The sequence below is a fragment of the Rattus norvegicus genome, chromosome 8 (genome assembly GCF_021556685.1).
Source record: "Rattus norvegicus strain SHRSP/BbbUtx chromosome 8, alternate assembly SHRSP_T2T, whole genome shotgun sequence".
Taxonomy (NCBI): Eukaryota; Metazoa; Chordata; class Mammalia; order Rodentia; family Muridae; genus Rattus; species Rattus norvegicus.
In genome coordinates, this window is record NC_141541.1 from 91488033 (window position 1) to 91511162 (window position 23130).

The following is a 23130-nucleotide window of genomic DNA, read 5'->3' on the forward strand; positions in this document are numbered from 1 at the left end:
TGTAAAACAAAATATAAAGGATCAATTTCTTCAATTCAGCAAGCCAATTATCCCACTTATTCATTTTCCACCATTTTGAAATTTTTGTAGTACTCTAAATACACCTAAAACTTCTATTATTGTTTTTTATTCCCCATGACATCATTTATTCAGTAATTCATTTTGGAGACTATATACCCTACTACAGTAAAACATTTTTCATCAACAGGCTGCTGTCTAGAGCTGGATAGCCAGCTAGGGTGTCCTAGATCCCAGTGACAGTAGACCTTGTCTCCCAAAACAGACTTGGCATAGTGAGACAACTCACCTGATAATGACACCTGATTCCAAGCCTGGGGACCTCAGTTCAATCCCTGGGGTCTACCAAAAAGAAAAAAGAAATTCCTCCAATTTTAAGAGATATTTTAGTTGCCTAGAGTTGTAAAATATGCATATACGCCTATATGCATGTATGGTGGAAAGTTCTTAAATTATAATAGTATATATTCTTATCTAACAATAAATTTCAAACTAAACAATTATGTTGACCTAACCATGGCCCAAACGAAAAGATTATCACCTGATCTAGCTGAATTATGGAATTTAAAGGTTTTTTTTTAATTTGAGGAAAAATCACAAAGATTGTAGACTTTTTCAAGTTCCTATAAGAAACTACTTCCTACATCCCTCACCCCCCAAGTTTTTCTCCTCCCCATTCTGTTAATAAAATTCTAGTAGTAATCAGATGAGCTGTCATCACCAAGACCACAGCTTGGTGATTAAGAAAATGACTAGGGGTTGGGGATTTAGCTCAGTGGTAGAGCGCTTGCCTAGCAAGCGCAAGTCCCTAGGTTCGGTCCTCAGCTCAGGTGTGATGGTTTTGAATCCCAGCACTCTAGAGGAGAGGAAGAAGGGGGTTGGGGGAAGAGGAAGAAAGGAGGAAAGAAAAGAGACGGTAGGGGTGGGGAGGAAAATTACTATGAGGGCAAGTTTAACTTTTTGTTTAATGGCTGTCAAGAAATGGGTAGAAACTTGGATCTCTGCAAGTTTGAGATCAGTCTGGCCAACAGGGTAAACTCCGTTACATACTGAGACGCTGTCTCCAAAAGGGGAGGAAGATGGAATAGACAAGTACATGACAGGCCTGTCACTACCCACGCTGAATATCCAGGCTCCAGACCAGAATTACTCCAAGAAATGTAGAATTTGACACTTTCTACAGATTGTAGCTATGACAAACAGCTACCCCTCGTTTTCTCTGTTTTCCAAATGCCAACGCTCTACATACATACAATGGGCCTCTAGTAATAAACAGACAGCAGTTCTGAAAAAAAAATTAGCATTGTCCTGCTAATGTCCTGAAAAATGGACTCGTGGAACCGGTGTCCAAACTCTGCTTGGCAAGAAGTAGTTTATCTGAAGAGAAACTTCTCATGAACCAAACAAGTACGTGCTGGTAAGATCACCGGAGTCTCACAAAGAAGGAAGGCCGTCCCCGCACCGTAAAAAGCGGATCACACACTGCGGAAAGGCTGAGCCCACGCCCCCACCTGAGGGATGGGGGAGAAGTGGGGAGGGGGACGACGACTGGTCACATGGAAGGCTCGTGCTCACTGACAGCAAGGCCAAGACAGCCCGCTAAGGTTCCTGCAGGCCATGACGTAACTATTTAGAACGTGTGCAGGCCTACTCCTCTGAAAGAAGACCCGGTCTCCACGCTGCAGCGGCGTCCACAGTGAGCAGCTCCGCCGCCTCCGTCCCGGCATCCTCCGCGCTGAACAAGCAAGCGCGGTAGCCAAACGTCACTCCCTGCCGTCGACCCGGAGTTGCTATGGCAACGCAGTTGCCCCAGCTATGTCGCTGCAACCCGCCCCTGCATCGCGGGTGTTCATGGAACTGGTTCCCTGGGCTGACCCGGGCCGGGAAAACCACCAGATCTCGGCCGTAGAAGCGCAGCCCGTCGGCTTCCGCCCCCACAATGCGCAGGTCCACCCCGGAGCCCGGGAGGTCCACGTGAGCGGCGCGGCGGAGGTGTCCGCCAGCCCAGACCGGGCGCTGGTGACCGTGCGGGTGAGCAGCACCAAGGAGGTGGCGGCAGAGGCCAAGAAGAGTGTGTGTCGCCGCCTGGACTACATCACACAGAGCCTCCAGCAGCAAGGTGTGCAGGTGAGCCTTCGAGACGGGGTGCAGAGAGGGTGACTTTTGGGGATGCTTTGTTACCTCGGGATTCATTCTTGGGCGCAAAGGATGCATGACCCTTCCTTCTAGAATCTAGATGAAAGACGTTATTGGCCGCAGCGAACTTGAAATCACGTAGGTTTTTATCTGGTGATACTTGCTACAGTGATTTTGGTTTTAAGGTTAGAGTGATGAAATGTTTTCTTGAAAAATTACATGCAAATGTTTACCTAAATAGAATGTTGAGCCTTCCCCTCCCACCTCCCCTGCTCCCCTGCCCCCAACACACACACCTTTGGTAGTTTTTATTCTGCATGCTGAAATAGGCAGGTAAGGAGCTTGAACTGCTTCCTTCAGATCAAAAGTTAGTGTGGAGTGGTTCTTCAATGTATTTATTAGCATCTATTTTTGGTTTATGATAATCACCTACCCCAAATTTTCCCACCTTTTTAGTTTTAACTTTTTTAAAGTTAACATATATAGGTATCACAGGTGAATTGTTTCTACTTCCTAGACATGTCTGTGAAACAAATCACTAAATAGATTGCAGCTTAAGCCTCCCTCCTTTTAGCAGAAACGGAACTAGCTTTATTCCACAGAGCAACTCTTAGGCATGTTTTAATATCCCCATTTTCCAAATTTAGGGTGACAAAATAATGCTCTGAATTTTAAAGAACCACATTTGAAATCCTGTTCCTAAAACCACCATCAAGATTGCTTCCAACTTTGCCACACTTCAGATAATTATTATGAAAGAAAATTAGAAGCCACAGACCGTCAGCCATCCCAACGTTAGCATTGTGCAAAAACAGGACCCTAACTGCAGGAACCCTTATTTTCAGGGGGGTGATTGTAAGTGCAACCTACTATTGCTTCTGTGCTAAAAATGTCATACCTTCAAAAAACTGATTTTTTAATTTTTAAAAATAAAATGTATTTATATTGCATTTAAAACCTGAATAATTGAAATGATGGGGGCAGGGTTCCCAGGTTATATTATAGTTAAAAAAGTTTAAATGTAAGTTGTAAACAAAGTGAAAAAAATAGGTGCAGACACATATAGGGCCCGATGACTGCCACTTTTGTCTCTCAGTTCATGAGCTCAGTTATTTTAGAGGGCCTTGTTTTCTTGGTGTCTTCTGTGCTCTCTGTCTCCCCAACATCTTCTGCCTCTTCTTCCACAGGGATCCCTGAGCTCTAGAGGAGGGATCTGATGGAGACAGAGAGATAATAAAATTTGAGCCTTCTGCTGCCAGCATCCCATGATCAGATTAAAATAGTATGATTCGTGATGCCCTGAAAGTATGTGTGTAATACATTGAAGAGATAACATTGATTTTTACCTTAGGGATTCCAGAAAGACTTCATAAAGGAAGTGACACTGTCAAAATGTTAAGCACTGGTCAAAGGGAAATCATTTAGGTTCCACATCAGAATGCAGCAGGCATACACAGGAGCAGCACTCTCAGTAGTGTAGTGTGGCTGGAATGCAGAAGACACTGGGCAGTGTGAAGGAGAATTAAGGCAAGACTAAAGGAGAGAACTGGAGGCTGACATCAAAGTGTGTGTCTGTATAGCTTTACTTTTCTCATTGCTGTGACCTGACAGCAACTTGAAAGACAGAGGGGCTTGTTTGGTTCACAGTTTCAGAGGGTCTCAGTCCATGGTGGTGGGGAAGGCCCTGTGGCAGGAGCAGCTAACTCTACGGCAGCAGGAGCTGTTCCTATAGCCTGGAGCAGGAAGCAGAGAGTGGAACCAGAAGAGGGCCAGCCAGGTTATAACATCAGAGTGTGTGTGTGTGTGTGTGTGATGTGTGTGTGGTGTTGTGTAGTTTGTGTGTGTGATATGTGTGGTGTGTGTGGTGTGTGTGTGTGTGGTATGTGTGTGTGTGTATGTGTGTGTGGTGTGTATGTGTGTGTGGTGTGTGTGTACTTTGTGTGTGTGATATGTGTTATGTGTCTGGTGTGTATGTGGTGTGTGAGTGTGTAGTGTATGTGGTGTGTGGTGTGTGTATGTGTGTGGTGTATGTGTGTGTGTATGAGTGTGTGTGTAGTATATGTGTGTGTAGTGTATGTGGTGTGTGAGTGTGTGTGTGTGTGTTCATGTGTGGTGTATGTGTGTGTATGAGTGTGTGTGATATGTGTGTTGTATGTGTTTGTGTATGAGTGTGTGTGTGTAGTGTATGTGTGTGGTGTGTGTGTGTGTGTGTGTGAGTGTGTGTGTCTTCCTCTATCACCCTCCACCACCTTCCACCTTATTTTCTACATTTACTAGCCAGGCTCCATCTTCTGCAGGCTCTACAGCCTTCAAAATCCCACCACAAGCTTGAGAAGGTATTCTAGATCCTAACACAACAGTGTCCGACTGCAGCATTTTGATACTGTAACTACACCAGCTACGTACTGTTGATAGACCTTATAACTGCTGTCTCAATTACTACTCTATAAAGTTAGCGCTTCAGTTGCCGGTTTACAGAAGAGGGTTCTCAGCACCAGAGTAACTGCTGGCAAACAACTTGCCCACAGCTGAGAGTCGGCGTAGTTTTAGATACCAACCAGGACCTTAGACCCATGTTCTTAACTGGACGATTGAGGTGCCGGGCAGGGGAGGTAGCGGATGCTATTGATGATGCTCGCTTTGATACGCTTGCTTCCTACACCTGTCTGCCATCATAGTTGAATTAACTGCCTGAGTGTAAAAGCTTCCAGGCCATGAAGCGTCCTGCAAACGGAGTTGGGTATTAATTCCAAGAGGTTAAGTTCTGCTGCCCCACCCTGAATAGTCTTCAAATAAAGGCAATGAAGAACTGAATTGAGTGGGAGCAGTGGCCTGAGACCCCAGCTCCCTCACTTGTTGGTGGAGAAATCAAGATGTTTTCTGAGTCCAGTTGCAGTTTCTCTGCAGGGTTAGTTTGAGTTTAACTCTCTGCAGAGTTAAATTAACCCTGCAATTTCCTTTCCAATACAACCTTTATCTCTTCTGTCTTGATTCGCGCCACCCACTTATTGTTTTTTTTTGGAATTACTGTCAAAATATATTCAGACTTTGATTCCAAACCGGCTTCTGGTCATACCCAAATTAAGATAGGGGATGGTAGGAACCCAGGGAGATCAGTGCGTGCCTTCTCCACTTGCCACAGTAGCATTATTTTCTTCTGTAATTTTTAAAACTCACTAAGTCCAAAGCAGTCAGATTTTCCTTTTTAACAATGGAAATTAAGTTTTTTCCATAAATATTTAGTTAATAGTATTTCACCCATTTTTATAATTTTTTGCATTAATTTATAGGAATCTTAAAAATTATGATTACCAATAACTTATGGCTATCATATATTACAAAAACAAATCTGTATTTCTGTCATATCCATTACATAGTTTTAGGTTTCGACAGTTTAGCCAAATACATTATTCTTTTCTGTATGCTTTCTACCTTTAGTGAACTGTTTATTCAGTCCATGGTTTTAAGGCAGTGTGACCGTTAAGTGATACATATTGGAATCTAAGGATCCTTAATAGTGTGTTAAATATTCTATGCTTGGAGTTGATTTCGGTAAAATAACAATGGTTTTATTTTTTTTTACCTAGATAAGTAGCTGTTCTCATAACCTTCATTTTAGCCCATCTTAAGTTTTGCGAAATGATCTCAACTTTACCTGTTGAAAATAAAAATCAGTTTTACACAACTGAAAAGTCAGGTTGGTTTTCTTTGGCTGCTCAGGTTTTATATGGTTAGGTCCCTGGCTTTCCTGGTGTCTTTCTGAGACTCAAAATGGTGCATGCAACCTAAGCCTTAGATCACAGGATGATAGGTCACCTTAAGGCAGCCACACTTACGGATGATAACCATGATAGAAAAGCAGTCCTGTGTGCTGGACGTGGTTCAGTGCTTAAGAGCACTTGTTGCTCATGCCAAGGACCTTTGTTCCATCCCTGGTTTACACGTGTCAGCTCACAGCGTACAGCCCTCTGTAACTTCAGTTCCAGGGAATCTGTTACCCTCCTCTAAACCATGGGCACCAAGCACACAATGGTGTGCAGACCTATATGTGAGCAAAACACCTATACATGTAAATAAATTTAGAAATAAGACCTGAATGGACAATATAACTTATGTTTGTGGCAAGAGAAATGCTACAGACAAATTAGCTTCTATTGTCATATTTGCATGTCTGTGGCAAGCAAATGTGGTAATCTACAATGGCTGAGACCTCTCCGGGCTTACCTGATCACACAGCTGCTGCTAAGGAGTAGGGACATAGCTATGACATGAGGAGTCTTTACCCTCGGTTGCTTTGAAATCTTCCAAGTCGCAGACCTAGAGTGTTAACAGTTCATGTGGTACTCCATACAGTTTAAATTATTAAATCTTTGTAACACCTCTGAGGCCCTATTCTCCCTTCATTACTGTTCTACTGGAAATATTTGAGCAGGGCATGTTAAATGGGGACATGGAGATACAGTCTGTAATTCTAGATGGCGGAACTCTGTACAGAACAAATAAAGCATCCTTTATATTCAGTACTAAGCATATATAATTTCAGGTTAAATGCTGATTTTGCAGCATTGCAGTCAGTTTATTCAATTTTTCCCGAACAGTTGTAAGGTCTTCGCTTTTTAAATTTATTCTTGCATAGCTTTTATGGCTATTGAGACTGCCATCCTACTTTTTCATATTATGTAAACAGCTATTCTTGTATTGACCAATTTGCTTTAAAAGTCCGCCTTTTTATATGTACGTAGAAACAAAGCTATTTCAGTCAGGAGAGCCTCATAAACTAGACTGGTGTGGTAGATTTATCAGCCTTAGCACTGTTTACAATTTGAGTTGAATAATTTCCTATGGTTGGTTTAACCCATATATTGTAGAATGTTTAACAGTATTTCTGGCCACTTTCCTATAGTCTAGACAAAATGAGGCCATTTAGATGCATAATAGGAAGTAAAAAGCCAGACCAAAAAGAAAGACTAATGTTTCATTATTCCATTCATACAACATCCAGAAGAGGCAAACGTATGGAGACAACTGAATGGTTGACTCTAAAGGAGATGCACAGGGGAACTGTTCATGTGGAAGAACTATTCTCCTGTGTGCCGGAGTGCTTGATACTTCACTGTGTGTACCTGTCAAAACCAAAGAGCTGTAAGTCACAAGGAGTGGATTTAACATTTGCAAACTGGGGGAGGAAAGGCATGAAAGAGGCTGTCAGACCTTAATCTCAGGACAGAATTCAGACTGTGATAAATTAACCCAGTTATATTATTAACAAAGGACACAGCTGAATTAAAGGGGGTGGGGAAAGCATGTCCTGAGTAATTAGAAAAGAGCATTTTAGCTAGAGACCGTAAGGGTGAAGATAGAGGTACCCCAGACTCTGCTTTCCAGGGTACACTAGTTAGCAGTTCTGAGACTGCTTTACATAGCGTACTGGTGTTGAGCAAATGTACAAGTAGGAGCCACGTTTCTCACTTAGAATGGACACTAGTTGTCACTGGGATTGTAAGCATCAAGAGGTGCTGTGTTCTGCATGGCTCCAGAGACTGACCCATCTGAGGCGGAAAGGGAATGAGGAGATGACATACACAGGGACACATGTGCGCTCTGATGAAAAAGCTGCAGCACCGCAGAGCTCAGTGTGTTTACTGGTGCAGCAGAATGGGGAGGTGCAGTGGTTGCTGAACAAGGAAGCAGGTTTGCTTACTCTCAGGGAGAGTCTCCAGGGCGTAAAGTGTGTGTGTGGGTGGTGATGGCGGGGGCAGTGGCAGTGAAAGATGGCCATTCTGCATACACCATCAGCATTCTGAATGGAAGAAGGCTTTGGCATTCCCATGGGGCTAAGGCATTGAGTGAATACTCATTCACTCTAGATGATACTTGTTTCCTATATGGAAGAACTCATTGTTTAGCTGGTTTGTGTCTGTGGGAGGAGTCAATAGCAATCATGGTCATATAAATATATATATTGGTTGTGGGATTTTTTTTTCTTTTTTTCCTTTTTTCTTTTGGCTCATAGTTTGAGAAGTAAATTGTGGCAGGAAACGTTTGGTGGAGATCTATACTGTAATACTGTGGAATCTACTTCTGTCTGTTGCCTTCTCTATCCAAGCACTTTTGCATATAACTTGTTTTTAAATCGTTATAACAATGTGGTGGTGTCTATTGACCTGGTTTTATACTTGTGGAAGCAGACTCAAAACTATGGAGTAACTTACCCAAAGTTACATATGAGTCCATATTTTCTATACAAGTGAAATAAATGACTGAAAAATGAACTGAAGTGTTTTTTTGTTGTTTTGTTTTTTTTTTGAACAAGTGTCTGTAGGCTCCTGATTGATTTCATGGCGCTTTTAAGAAAGTGTAAAACGTCGACTCAGGCAGTTCATTTTGCATACTGTATGTCTTCATATTTCAAACTCAGGCTTCTTAATTGATAGGCAAAAATGACTGAATTTCACAGCCAAATTTAGTAACTTCAATTTGGTACTTTCTGTTGCAGACAGAGAATGTAACTGTGACAAAGGATTTCAGAAGAGTAGACAATGCTTACCACATGGAAGCCGAGGTAGGTACTGGGTGAGTCGGAGTAGCTTGACTTTGTGGAGGCACCAGCAACTTAGACTTACTCTTCAACTGAAACCTACTAGAGAAATTACTCTTATGGTGATGATAAAAGATGATTCTTCTCAAAATCATTCTGATATTATATATCTGATCATGCTCTAAAATAAATGTAATGACATCTACTTAAGAGAAACGGTGTAAAATAAGTAAAACTAGCACATGGAGAGAGCACCGAACCACCACAAACTTTCTGTAACATTATTGCCTGGTGAGCAGAAAGCGTGACAGGAGAGAAATCTCCCTTAGATAAAAACATGGAAAAGCCATAAAGGATTGAGACTTCTTAAAACCATTTTTATTTTGTTTCTCAATACAATGTCACAGTGACTGTGACAAAATTGTTGAAAATTTTAGATCGTGTCGTCTTTGCTTTTCGGTCCCAGTGTTTTTAGCTGCCACCTGTCATAGGAAACAAAGGTGTCTGAGTTAGAGTGCAGTCTTGTTTACCAATGGAGACTCTTTGTCTCTAGAAGTAGAAACACCACCACCTTCCACCCCAGAAGCCACCTGGTGCCCTCTTCTATCTGTCTGTCAGTGTATCTATTGTATCATTGCATCCTAGTATTAATGTTAAGCTTAGATCCCTGGGGTTTCTCAGAGATCAAGTGTAAGATCAGAGGAGCAGGAAAGAATGGGTATTAGAAAGGGAGCTTCTTGTTTCCTGAGGTCAGAATTTCATCAGTAAACACTCATCTCAGTAAGCTTTGTCATTGTTCCATTTAAAATGTAACCATCTCAATGAAACTTGCAGCTATTCACTGTCAGCGTGTCAGAAGCCATCTGGGAAAGGATAAAGGCATGCAAGTGAGTTTCCTGGAGGTGGCCCACAGTAGGTGAGCTCTGAGAGGCAAGGTCCCAAGAGACTTTATCCCAGGATGGCTTCTTACTGTTGATACACCTTTTCCTGTCACTATTACATAGTCTAACGATTCCTGAGCATTGGCCTACCCTATTGAGCAAATTTCTTGTGGATCAACATGAGGATGAACATTTATGAATCAGTGCTGTTTAGATGAATTAATGATTTTATAGAATTCCTGGTTTGATTGAAATAATTTTAAGAAGAACGTTTTAAGAGATGGTTTTAGTTATTTTGCCAGAAAGATATAATAAAGTTAGAATCAATCAAAAGTAAAAGGTGCCCATTCTTCATAGAATAGTAAGTAAAGGTGCGTAACCCAGAATGCAGTGAGGTTCACAACTGCATTAAAAGGAGAAATCGGCTCAGGACAAGTGATCAAGGAAAACATTCCTTCACCCATCTAGGTCCAAGGATGAAGCCACAGGTGTGCGCTATGATAAAGTGAGGCCATGTAAAACTGTTGCTTTGAACTTTAAATGAGCTACAGAAGGAAACACTGCTTTGCACTTAACTATTGACATCCTTCTGTAAGTCCCCTTTTGTGTAACATCTTCTATGAGGTCATTTTTTAAGAACTTTTGTCTTAGTTTTGTCTAAGAAGGCCAGAGAGAAGGAATAAAGTGTGGCATCTGGGCTCTGCCCATCCACCCACCAAATGTGTGTGTGTGGTTTGGGGGGCTCTGTCCGATCCATCAAATGTACATATGTATATGTTTGTCTGTACATACGTGTGTGGTGTATGTATGTATGTAAGTATACCTGAACACTTGAGGAGTTGATGAGACAGGTGGTTGTGCCCAACCAGAGTGTGTGTGTATGTATGTGTGTGAGACTGCATATTGCCAAGGAAAAGGTTTTAAGTTTTTTTCCTCTATTTTTTCTATACTTCATGGAGAGTTAATGAGTTGTAAGCCTCTCTCCTGACCAGCAAGATGTCCTTGAGCTAGAGAGACGAGAAACGCACTTATTAAAGCATAAATAGTAAGACTGTAAGGCCGGGGCTCATCAATCTTGAGCCTTTGTCTGACACTATGTCCACCCAATCCCATGCCCCTACAGGCCAGAGGCTGCCTCCTGCAAGCTTCAACATAGTTTGGTATACATTTGGAGCAGATTATTTTGCCAGAATGAGCAGTGAGGCAAGACTCTACATAACAGAGGTTTGATGTCTGGAGGGCAGTGTATCCCTCTAAGGGTTTGACCTGTTAGGAATTCAGTTTGTAATGATAGGGACAGGAAACTGACTTAGGAGGGTATGTTTTGTTTTTTATTAATTTTAGGCAGAGTCTCATTATGTAGCCCATGGTAGCCTCAAATTTATGCTTTTACCACACCAGCTTCCTGAACACAGACTGTTATTACAGTCGCGAACCATCACTCCCACTTGTAGTTAAGTTTACTATTATGGGAAGAGATAGTTCTAGAACTGACCAAGGGCTGGAAGACTGGAGGGTTTGAAACCACTGAGTTGTTCTAAGACTAAAGTTATAGGTTCAGCAAGAGTCCCTGACTGTGTGAGAATTGGGTTAACCTCTGCTCTTCCTTCTGCTGTACCTGCCTTTTTAGTGTTCAGTGTTGTGGTTTCTTAAGAAAGCGTGCAGCTGTGTTTTAGATAGGACTCCCTGGAATCCAGACGATACTGTACATTCCAGCGCATGATTCCCTTTAGACGACCACCGATTGTCAGTGGAAACCGTGATAATACACTCATAAGACACAAAGTGTGCTAACCTCCTCATACAAAAAGGTGTGTGCCTTATGGCTATGACTGTAGCAAGCTCCCCTCAGCCAACAAATGTCTAACATATTCTAGCCATCTCCTGGGCTATTAAGCATGTGTAATATGGTCAGATGGTAGTTAGACATGTAAAACGCAATAGCACAAAAGCAAGTAACATGATTTAAAGATTTACAGATGGCTTGGATAGATACTTATCAAAAATGTACCAACAGGTATATGGAGAGATATTCAGTATCTCTCTCCGATTGTCAGAGAAATAGAACTTGAAACCACAGTGAATTGTATCATTACACCTGTTAGGGTAGCTATTGTCAAAGTCAAGGCACGGTGATAGGCGAAGATGTGGGGAAGTTAGCCTTGTATGTCACCAACAGCAATGCAAAATGGTAAAGCTTGTATAGAAAATAATGTGGAGTTTTTCCAGAATATTAAATTAACTCCCAGATGACCTAGCAATTCCACCAATGGGTGTATGTTCAAATGATTTTACACCATCTGGACCAGGAAGGAATACCTATACAATAGCCTCCACTTACCTTTTCTGCAAGGTGAGGATCCAGTGGCTGCTTGGAACTGCCAAGTATTGAAGTAGGTATATATTGTTTTTCCTAAATGCCCTGCAGTACTGTCACAGAATTATCTCTCTGTTCACAAGAAATCAATGTTTTTCTTTTTGTTCTTGTGGAGAACAATACAAAGAAGAGAACAGTGGACCAATGCCTTTAAAGTACTAACAGGAACCATGGATGCTAGAGAGATGGCTCAGTGGGGAAAGTATTCATTGTAGTACTCAAGTAAAAGGACTAGCATTTGGATCTCTGGCCTCCAAGAGGAGTGGGGTACTGTGCATGGTAGCAAAATCCCAACACTGGGAGGAAGAGACAGGAAAATATGGAGGCTGCTCTGACCAGCTAATCCAGCCAGTGCGGAGAGAGATATAGAAGATATTCCAGGTAGACTTCTGTCCCCCACAAGTGCATGTACAGGCTTACGTACAAAACATACATACAACACCTTCCACATATACACAAGCCATCCATAATTACAGATGTCTTTAACTTTAGCTGGAGAGTGGGCAGGAAAGATTGCAGGTTTCAGCCCAGCCTTGATTATGTATAGCCAGTCCTATCTCAAAAATAAACAATTAAAAAGAAAAACATGTAACCCAAAAATTCTATATCCAATAAAAATCCTGAAATAAAAGCCAATTAAAGGCATTTTCATAAACTAAAAGAATTCATTACATATAGACCTGTTTCTGATAAATATCAAATACTATCATTTGTGTAAAAGAAAATGATACCAGAAAAAAAGGCATCTGGCTACACATGGAAAATGAAAACTGTGTGTTTTAATAGATATTTTTCTATTAATATAAATAAAATCTATATAAATCTCTTAAAAATCTCACTTAAATTATAAGAATAGTAACATGTCATATGTAAAAGTAAAGTAGTAGTAATGTATAAGGTCAGGAAGGAAATATAAAAGCATACTACTTAGACTCTTATGTGCATGATAAACATCTTTAAGTAGCTTGGGATAACTCCGCTGTATCTTATTAATAATGAAGCAGCAGTGCAACTAATAAGCAATGAGGGATAAAATGGAATTATAATAACAACATAAAACAGGAATTAAGAAACAGAAGAACAAACAAATACAAAATAATAAGATCACAGGCCTGTCAGTAATCATATAAAATGTAAATGGTCTCAACGCCTTCAGCAGAAGGAAGTATGTTGTCTGGGTGTGAGACACAGGTCTGTATACTCAGGCAGAGACATGGGTCTCTGTGAGTTCTAGGCCAACCAGGACTGCAAAGTGAGATCATGTCTATTAAAAAGAATTTTAGGTTGTGTAAAAAAGTGTACTCCACCTATATGTTGTCTGAAGGACGCATACTCTAAATATGACAGTGTTTTGGTTACAAGTAATGAGATGTAAAAGAATGCATCATCCAAGTGTGAATCAAAAGGATGGTGGAGTAACTAATAGTACTACACAGAGTGAACTGAGGAGCAAAGCCTGTTAGCCACACACAGAACAAAGTCATTCTTAGTGATAGAGGAGTAATGTAACCAAGATGATATACACGTCCTTCCACTGCTAATCTTACACAAAGCTTCAGAATAGTTAGTGCAAAGTAATAGAACTTTAACTAATTAACTAGATAAGGGGCACCGATTTAAAAAACCGCTGGTAACAGTATACCTTCATGATGAAATACTTAATACTTTTGTACCTAAGAGCAGATACAACACAAAGATGGTGGCTACACTTGTGACTTCTTTTTGGTGTTGTCCTTGAAATTTTAGTTATTGTAGTTTGGGAGCAAAGCAAGAAAGGATAAAATATATTGAAATGCAGAAGGACAAATAAAACACTCTTTATTCAGAAACAATACAACCATCTATCTAGAAAATATTATGGGGAAAATCTATTAGAAATAATAAACTTTAAATGTCAAGGGATACACCTGGCAAATATGCTAAAGACTATGAAACATGTCTGAGAGAAATAAAATGCCTAAGAAAGGAGGGAAGTGTATCTTGTTTGTGATTTGGAAGGCCCAAGATTATTGATATTTGTTCTTCCTAAAATGAGTTATATAGATTTATTACAATCTTATTCCAAATCCTAGCTAGCCTTTAAAAGTAGAAATTGGCAAACTGAGTAAAAAAAAAAATACATTCAGAAGTGCAAAAATATCAACAAGCGCTTTGAAAAGTATGTTTAGTTATAATAACCTCAACTGGGAACAAACACACCATGACTTTATCTGTATAAGAGAGCACTACTCTGAGTAAAACAGTTGTGCAAGAGTAGGCTGAAACTGCACATGCATGTGCCAACCAAGTTCAAGAAGTGTGCAAAGATAGCGGATTCCTAGAGAAGGCAAGAGGTCAGTCAGGCTGAGCAAGTAGCCAGTGATACAGTTATCTGAGATGTATGAAGTAATGGGACAGATAGAATAATGTAGCCCAGGGGAAGGAAGACTCAGAGTGACTCACCTCCAGGAACCTCTGAAGCCAGGAGCTGCTCTACCGCATGCAGGGGACTCCTCAGTCTGACTGGAATGAGCTGGGAGTCACCACGGTTGGCAAAGTGTACCTGGGGCCTTCGAGAAACCTCTTCGAAGTCAGATTGTGACCATCATGGGGAAAGACACATTACCCTGTCCACAGACAATAGGAGATGGAATCCTGGAACTTCTCTGGGGTGCTGAGCCCCAATGTTCCCATAGGGTAGTGGTTCCCTAGGAAAGAGGGCCAATCCCTGCAGGTCATTACCCTGCATATCTGTGCCCACGTGTGGTGGCTCTGTTGGGGCCATCCTGGAGAACTATGCTCCAGCCCTCAACACTGCGGCACCCTGAGTACATTGTGTGCTTCTCATCTTTGTCAACAGCTTCTTTGACCAAGTGGGCAGTGGTATTCTGATGTGCACTCCCATGAGCGGCATTCCTGTTTTCTGTCTGCCAGAAGCCTGTTACCAGCTGCTACTTGACTACAGTACCAAGAAATTCTACCCCAGACACTTTAAGTCTATGCCTTCTGCCTCAAGCTGCTCAACAAGGACACCTTCAAGGAGCAAACAGCACCTCTCACTGCCAGAGCTTCCTCAAGCTCTTCCAGGCTCACTTCCTCCCTCTGTCCATTTTCCTAGCTGCTCCTGTGACCCTGGGACTGCCCAGGATGATGGGGCACAACCAACCTTGTCATCTTGAAAGTGGAACCTTGTCATCATCAGGTGCTGACACAGGCCAGGCCAGGATGTGGGGTCTTCCCAGCTTCTTAGTACTCCAGAGCCTGAGGGCTCCCCTTCCTGTTTTGTAACTCTCCTGGGCTTCCCACTTTTCATCATCCCTAGGGGTGGAAACTGAAGCCCAGTCAGCTTCATGTTTATGCCCACAAGTGTCCTGGGTAGACCAGGCTATGTCAGCATCCCACAGTGGAGCCACTTATACTCATCGGTAACCAGTGGAGAGGGATGGGAGAGCAGACAGGGTCAGCTGGAGGCCTTGACCCATATTTCTCCTAACACCATTACTCTGAGAATACTGGGGCACCTGACGTTTTCTAGACAATGCCAGCATAAACCCATACATTTGAGGCTGGGTCTGCACACAGGCCACAGAAGGCCCTTGGGTTTTCACCTTCCATCTCCCAGAATTTGAGTGACTGCCTTCCTTCCTCATTGCCCCTTACACATGCCTAGGGTTTACTGAGAAAGGACCTTGCAACACTGGTGTCTCAGCTGCTTTCTCCATCTTTGGGAGGATGTGAGGTGTGGAATATGCCCCAGGCCCCAACACTGCACTCAGATATGTACACCAAGGTTTGAATTAGATTGTATTTCTTTATACATGGATCTTAAAGACCTACCCTCTTTTGTTCTTATATTCTTGCCAGTGACCATGGCTTTGCTATGAGCAAGCTATTTGTTTTTTTCTAAGCATAAGCAAGTAAGTTGGGAAAAGCTCTTGAATGCTATATTTTGCAACTTCTTCCTTAACTGCTCAGTCCAAGAAACTCTTGATTAAAAGTGGTCTAAAGGGATCTCTTTTGGACCTAGGATTCTGAATCTCATCTGTCCTGCAAGGAAGGCAAAGAGGAAGTACCCTTTGTGGGGCTAGTTCCAGCGTGATCAGGCCATCAGGAAGCCTATGGTCCCCCATGAACATTTTGGCAACAATGAAACCCCCACAGGCCAGGCAGTGGTGGCTCATGCCTTTGTTCCCAACTCGTGGGAGGCAAAACAGGCAGATCTCCTGTGAATTTGAGGCCAGCCTCATCCTCAGAGTGAGTTCCAGGACAGCTGGGCTACACAGAGAAACCCTGTCTAAGAAAAGAAAGGAAGGAAGGAAGGAAGGAAGGAAGGAAGGAAGGAAGGGAGAGGGAGGGAGGGGAAGGAAGGAAAGAAGGAAGGAAAAAAGAAAGAAAGGAAAGAAAAGGAAAAAGAGAAACCTTGTCTTAGAAGGAAAGAAAGACAGGCAGACAGACAAGAGAAACCCACATTTTTTTTTAGCTCCTCACTGCTTCTCTGGGAGACACCCTTCTGCCTTCTCATGAAAATTGGTGTCTGATATTGACCCAGAAGACCATAAAAGTCTCTGGTCTTGATCGATTGGGTATATCACTTCCTCAAACTTCCTGGAGACTGGCCAAAGGTGGGCCTCGTGCTGGGGCAGGGGTCTGGAAAGAAGACCTCAAGTAGGTGCAGGAGAGTACTCTACTAGGGTTTGGGGTGAAGTACAAGATCTGCCAGGGCAACAGGAAGCTGAAAAGCTCCCGTTCCCAAGGATAAAACAGGAGCAGCCAGCCCTGGGCTTTGAGTGAAAAGAAAGGTACTCTAGAAGGATCTATGTGCTGTAGGCAGATGACCTAAGCCATGCATCAGCCTCCTGGCAGAGGCCCAGTGTGGTGAAGTTCCAGAGGAGGGTCAGCTTCACTTCTGTTCACTGTAGGACTGCTGGAAGGGGACACATAGCTCAGTGGTGTCAGTAAAGTATGACATATTCACTACCAATCAGAAGTCTAAACTGAATAAATTAGACCATGATGTCATAAACAGTATCAGGATTAGAAATTAGCCAACTAATAACCCTGAAAGGGAGAACCCTCCAATTTTAGAAAAAAATTAAATGAATAAATTTTAAAATGGTTTAAAAGAATTTTAAGTATATAAGCTAATATCAGATCGTTTTAAATTTCATAATCAGAAGTTTATAGCTCTAAATGTCAAATTTTTTCTTATCTGGTATATTTGTTATCTTAAAATGACCTTATAATCTGGCTTTACTCCTTCCTTTCTATTGTTTGTTTGTTTGTTTGAGACAGGGTCTTGCTATGTAACCTTGACTGACCTAGAACTTACTTTGTAGACCAGGGAGGTCTACCTGACTCTGTCTCACAAGTGCTGAGATTAAGGGCCTATACCACCATAGTAGCTTGGCTTTACTTTTTATACTTATATTTAGACAAATATTTAAAACTACATGAGGCATGAAAATAACATCAAATGTCCTTCCACTGACAGGTCTGCATTACATTTACTGAATTTGGAAAAATGCAAAATATTTGTAACTTTCTGGTTGAAAAGCTGGATAGCTCTGTTGTCATCAGCCCACCTGAGTTCTATCACACACCCGGTTCCGTTGAGAGTCTTCGGTAAGTTAATGCAGCTTTACAGCATTCATTCTGAGCAGATGTACTGACGTCATACTGACCTTCACTCTCCCCTAAGGCGGCAGGCCTGTCTCGCTGCTGTTGAGAATGCATGGCGAAAAGCTCAAGAAGTCTGTGCCCTCGTTGGCCAAACTCTGGGAAGACCTTTACTAATCAAGGAGGAGGAAACAAAAGACTGGGAAGGCCAAGCGGATGATCATCAGTTGTCCAGCTTGCCAGGTTCCTTAACTATACAACAGAAAATCAAAAGTGCAACCATCCATGCAGCTTCAAAAGTGTTCATTACTTACGAGGTGAAAGGAAAAGAGAGGAAAAAAAAGCATCTGTAAAATTCTAACTGAAACATAATGTATTTGTACTTATAAATCTGTTTTTATACATTTTACAGCACTGCTTTTTGTCTCAAATGTAGCTGTTGTCTGGTACTGGTAATCTGTAAGATCTGCCACTTGTTGAACATATCCCTCAGAATATGTGTGATCTCTTTCTAGTTCCCAGAACACCGTCGGAAATAAATGTATTAAAGCATACTTTTGTATACTGAGAATTTATATATTGAAAATAAAATTAACAGAAAACCCAGGTCAGATTGAATTTTTATTTTACAAAACAGGCAGGCCATGCCTTGCTTGTGTCTGTCTAGTTGTATAGGAATGTAGAACCTGAGCTGCATGTTGAGAAAAACATCATCCATGTTTCACATGTTAATGTCCTCTATTTCATCACAGTCTCTATGTTTGTTCTTTTAAAATAGTTTATACAATGTATTTTGATTATGTTATTTTCCTTCCCCCAACTCCTCGAAGATCCTATCCCGTCCATCCACCCAACAATCCAAAATCAAAACAAAGTACACCCAAGTGTATATACACACACACACACACACACACACACAGAGAGAGAGAGAGAGAGAGAGAGAGAGAGAGAGAGAGAGAGAGAGAATGGATTACAGTTTTGTTGGCCAACTTTCCTGATCATGAGGCCTGCCCTGAAGTGTAGTTAATACACCTGTGCATATACGCCATTGAAGAAAAGTGTTTTTTCTCTTCCCCAGCAGCTACCAATTGCAAATAGTTATGGGTTGGATTTGATGCCCATTTCCCCATCCCTGCACTGGGATTTTGACTGGTTTAAACTTGCACAGGTCTTACAAGTATTACCACAGTCTCTGTGAGTTCATAGGTACATCAGCCTTGGGTCTGGAAGAAGCTACGTCCTTGGAGTCATCCATCACCTCTGCTTTTTGTACAGCCTTCCCTTTTTCTTCTGAGTCAACCCCTAAGCCTTGAAAAGGAAGAGTTTAATAATGACATCCATTTAGGGCTCACTGCTCTAAAGACTGCACACTGTCCAGTTGTAGATCTCAGTGTTAGTTACTATCTACTGCAAGGATCTTCTCTGATGAGGGTTAAGCAATATGCTGATGTATGGGTATAGCGATATGTCTTACAAATTATTTTATTGCTGTGTTCTTTGGGAGAATGACAGTAGTAGATTTCCCCCTAGGCCCCTTAAAGTGCTCCTAACACTAGCCTCATTAACAATATCATAACGGTAGAAATTGGAAACTTGTTTTATCTACTGATGAATGGCTAGCAAAAATGTAATAGATTCACACCATAGACTATTATTCAGCTGTTAAGGAAAATGAAATTTTAGGTAAATGGACAGTGCTAGAAACAATCATTCTAAAGTGAGGGACCCAGACCAGAAGACAAGCATTGCCCGCTTTATTTGCAGATGCCAGCTTTTAAGCTTTATATATGTGCGCTTCACTCAGACTGATCACAGAGGTTAGAGAATGGGAGGAAAGAGGGAATCTTCCAAAGAAGGGGAAATGTTATAGTGTTGGAAAGGGACAAGGGAATTAAAACCCAAAAAATTAAAAAGGAAGATTGAGGGAAGAGAAGTGGAGAGGGTGGAATATGGGGAGGGACAGCAAACACTAACTTTTAAAGTCATGTGAAACTACTAATATAGAAGTTCCCTAAAATATACATTATGATGGTTTGTATATGCTCGCCCAGGGAGTGGCACTATTAGGAGGTATGACCTTGTTGGAGTAAGTATGACCTTGGTGTAGGTGTGTCACTGTGGCTGTGGGATTTAAGACCCTCACCCTAGCTACCTGGAAGTCAGTCTTCTCGCTGCCTTCAGATGAAGATGGAGAGCTCTCAGCTCCTCCTGCACCATGCCTGCCTGGATGCTGCCATGCTCCCACCTTGATGATAGTGGACTGAACCTCTGAACCTGTAACCCACCCCCAATTAAATATTACAGAATTCTTCTCATAAGACCCTTTTCAAAAACTTTACAAAAAGCAGAGATTGCAATCAGATTTCAGATTTAAAAGACAAAAGTATTAATATATTTTAAGCTTTTTAAAAGAGAAAATTCTATTTAAAAAGGTGTATTTATAGTAATTACTTATAAAATTAGTAGTCTACTTAGTCACAAGGGCAAGACCATCATAGTTGTAATTTAGCTTATTTTTTATGCCTATTATATGACAGTTAGTTTGAGCTGAATTTAAGTAAATAAGAGCTGGAAAATTATATATAATTCAAGACATAGTCCCTGATAATATCATAAAATTTTCTGCATCCTCTGAAATATAAAAATCCTATTTTAGTCAGTTTTGTTTTGTTGGTGTTGACTTATTTTGTTTTTGTTGTCTTTGGGTTTTTTTTTAAAATAATTTGATACTGAGGATCCAGAAATATAAAGCATGAATTATAAGGCCAGGACAGAATTACTACATTTCCTACAATGCAGTTTTGATGGGAAGTGAATGGTTCTTTATTTGTGCTAGCCTACATCCGTCCCAGGAGCATTCCACCCAGCTAGCAGATACCATTCAGGAATCAACCTTGTGACTACCATTGCCCAAGAACCAGCTCACCTCCCTAGTCCCAGTGGTCCTATAAAACCAAAAGGCTCCTGACTTGCTAACCACAGAGAAAGAGGTACCTGTCTCATCCTCAACAACGAATGTTGCTATTCTGCAAACCAGTCTGGCCAGGTAGAAGAAAGGATTAAGAACAACCCTGAGCTGGGAAGCAGAATCCAACCCTTGGGAGCTGACTCCAATGGAGACTCTCAGTGCTATGTCTTCAGTTCATCCCTCTACTCTGCACCCCCAACTCCCACATGGTATACAGGGCCCCACCTCTTCAAATTTTGTCAGAACAGAATTCCTGCGTGAACCAGATGCTCCTGACAGGATCCCTGCAGGTCTCCAATATCCTCCACTGCCAGCTCGAACCCCTGGTTTGGACCAGCATTCCAAGCCCTCCCTTTTCTGATGTCTACTCAGTCAGAAGCAGCTTAAGTGAAATACTGTCATCCCTTATCATCAATAAAAGGCTGAAGTGTTAGGTCTCTAAATTAGGCACCAAAGTGGTAGTGCTGATGGACTTGGCTTCTACTCTAGCTGGGTCTTGTAAGGGAACAAAATCCTAAAGCATTTCCCAGAAGCCCTTAGAGGCCAGCTAAATACCCCTAACAGCACCTTCTCTGTGGGAAAAAGTTCCCACGCTAATCACCTGGCTGTTCCAGCTTCCTGAACATACTGCCACCCACCCCCAGGCACAATATATTCATATAAAACCCAACGATCGGGGCTGGAGAGATGGCTCAGTGGTTAAGAGCACCGACTGCTCTCCCTGAGGTCCTGAGTTCAAATCCCAGCAACCACATGGTGGCTCACAACCATCTGTAATGGGATCTGACACCCTCTTCTGGTTGAAGACAGCTACAGTGTACTTATATATAGTAAATAAATAAATCTAAAAAAAAAAAAAACAAAAAACCAACGGTCTTTTGTAGCTGGGCAGTGTCCTCCACTGTGGAAAGCACCCAGGTACTTGGGGTTCTTTCCACTGTGAGTTCAGTGTTTTATTTTGCACCTACACCAAATAACTGCTCTTAAATTAATATGCCACTTGTAGACCATCAATTTCATATCACAATGAAGTTTTAAATACAATCTAATCCAAGTTTGAGGAAGAGTAAGCAAAACTGTATTGTTATTGGTTATCATGGTGAGACAGGTTGACTCCATGACAGGCTTCAGCAGACTAGGCCTAAATCTGTTTCCAAGAACAAGACAAGTCCAGGCCTCAGAAGCTGCCCCGCCTCCTGGCCTGAGCAGTAGTTTCTAGACTTCCTCAGCAACAGTTTCCAGACTCCCAGCAGGTGTTTCCAGCCCCCCACCCCCACCCCAGCAATGGTTCTGGAACGTCCCTAGAGATAGATCCAACAGACTAAGATAAAGGCCACCTATCCCTCCTTGGATTTCCCTTAATGTGCTTTAAATCAGGCATGTGAACTCACTTCTGGGCCTCCATCTTGGAAGACCCCAGCATGCTGGACTTCTGCAGATTAAAATGCTCTTTGCTTTTGCATACTATTTGAGTCCAGGATATCATTCTTCAGCAAATCATGGACCCTTACACTAGGTATTAAATTTGTTAGGGTTTCATATGCTCAGTATGAACTAGGGAAGCAAAGGGGAAGTTTTGAATCATATGAGAAGAAAACTGAAGAGGCAAGAGAATGTTAATATGGACTGATCCGGAAAAAAAAAAAAAAAAAGCTAATGATCCCAGGATTAAAGAAATTTTACAACTGCATGTGGCTTCCCATCTAGTGTAGCAGATGGGGGAGTGGGATATCTATCTTTCAAAATAGAAGTGTCCTTTAGAAATAAGGCTCTTTTACCTATTCTCTTTCTCCTTCACAATTTTGGACAGGAAATAGGGAAATAGTTCCAGCATTTCATATACATCAGTTTATACTGATCACATAAATTGCAACCTAATTACTTTTTATCTGTCCCTCTACATGACTGTCAATTCCTTGTGTTGGATAGTTTTTCGGTGTCTGGTTAATAGAAAGAAATCTCTATCAGATATTGTACTTTACTTTCAAACAGGGTCCATCGATGCCAGAGTACCTGAGTGCTGGTTTACACAACATCGATTCCAGATGTCTGTCTGTGCTGTGTTTGCATATTATCTTTAATGAGCATGACATTTCTCCAAAGCTCATCTTTCTCACAGGAATATCTAAGCAGGGAGGACAATTCCATGGTAGAGTTCCTGTCTAGCACACAATGTCTACAGATATGAAAGCATACACTTCACTGTGTGCACTATTCTCACAGGGCGTTAGAACAAGGTCTGTTAAAGGCCTATTGTGTCAGCAGTTGGTTTGTCTCTCTGCCCTGTACCTCCTGTTGCCGCTGAGAACTCGTCTCACCAGCACGAGTCATACACTGCTGTCCAGAAGAAAGGATGTTTTGGAAATCTTCATGCAGCCACTGCAAAAGAGCGGCTAATACATTTAGTTAACTTACAATCTTTAATAAGCATAGTTGAATTGAGTTTGTTTCCATTCAAATTAATTTCATTCCAAAGTTTATTTAGAACATCGTATTTGTATTCAATAGTAATAATGAATGTGTAGCACATACACAGTTATACTTTCTCCTTCTACCTCCTGAATAAATCAGATATATCTGTTATATCAACCCATATATAAGGATATTGCAATTCCAT

The 23130-nt window shown here is 41.6% G+C and overlaps 1 protein-coding gene across 3 annotated transcripts; it reads left to right on the forward strand.

Moving 5' to 3' along the window:
- Positions 1-1790: 1790 nt before the first annotated feature.
- Positions 1791-18152, forward strand: Irak1bp1 (interleukin-1 receptor-associated kinase 1 binding protein 1). 3 transcript variants are annotated; one of them, XR_015626485.1, is made up of 5 exons: positions 1805-2145; positions 8651-8716; positions 14790-15131; positions 17421-17551; positions 17628-18151. XR_015626485.1 is itself a non-coding variant. In NM_001277283.1 (4 exon segments), coding segments are annotated over 4 exon segments (780 nt in total). In that variant the 5' UTR covers positions 1791-1833; the 3' UTR covers positions 17899-18152.
- The last annotated feature ends 4978 nt before the right edge of the window (positions 18153-23130 follow it).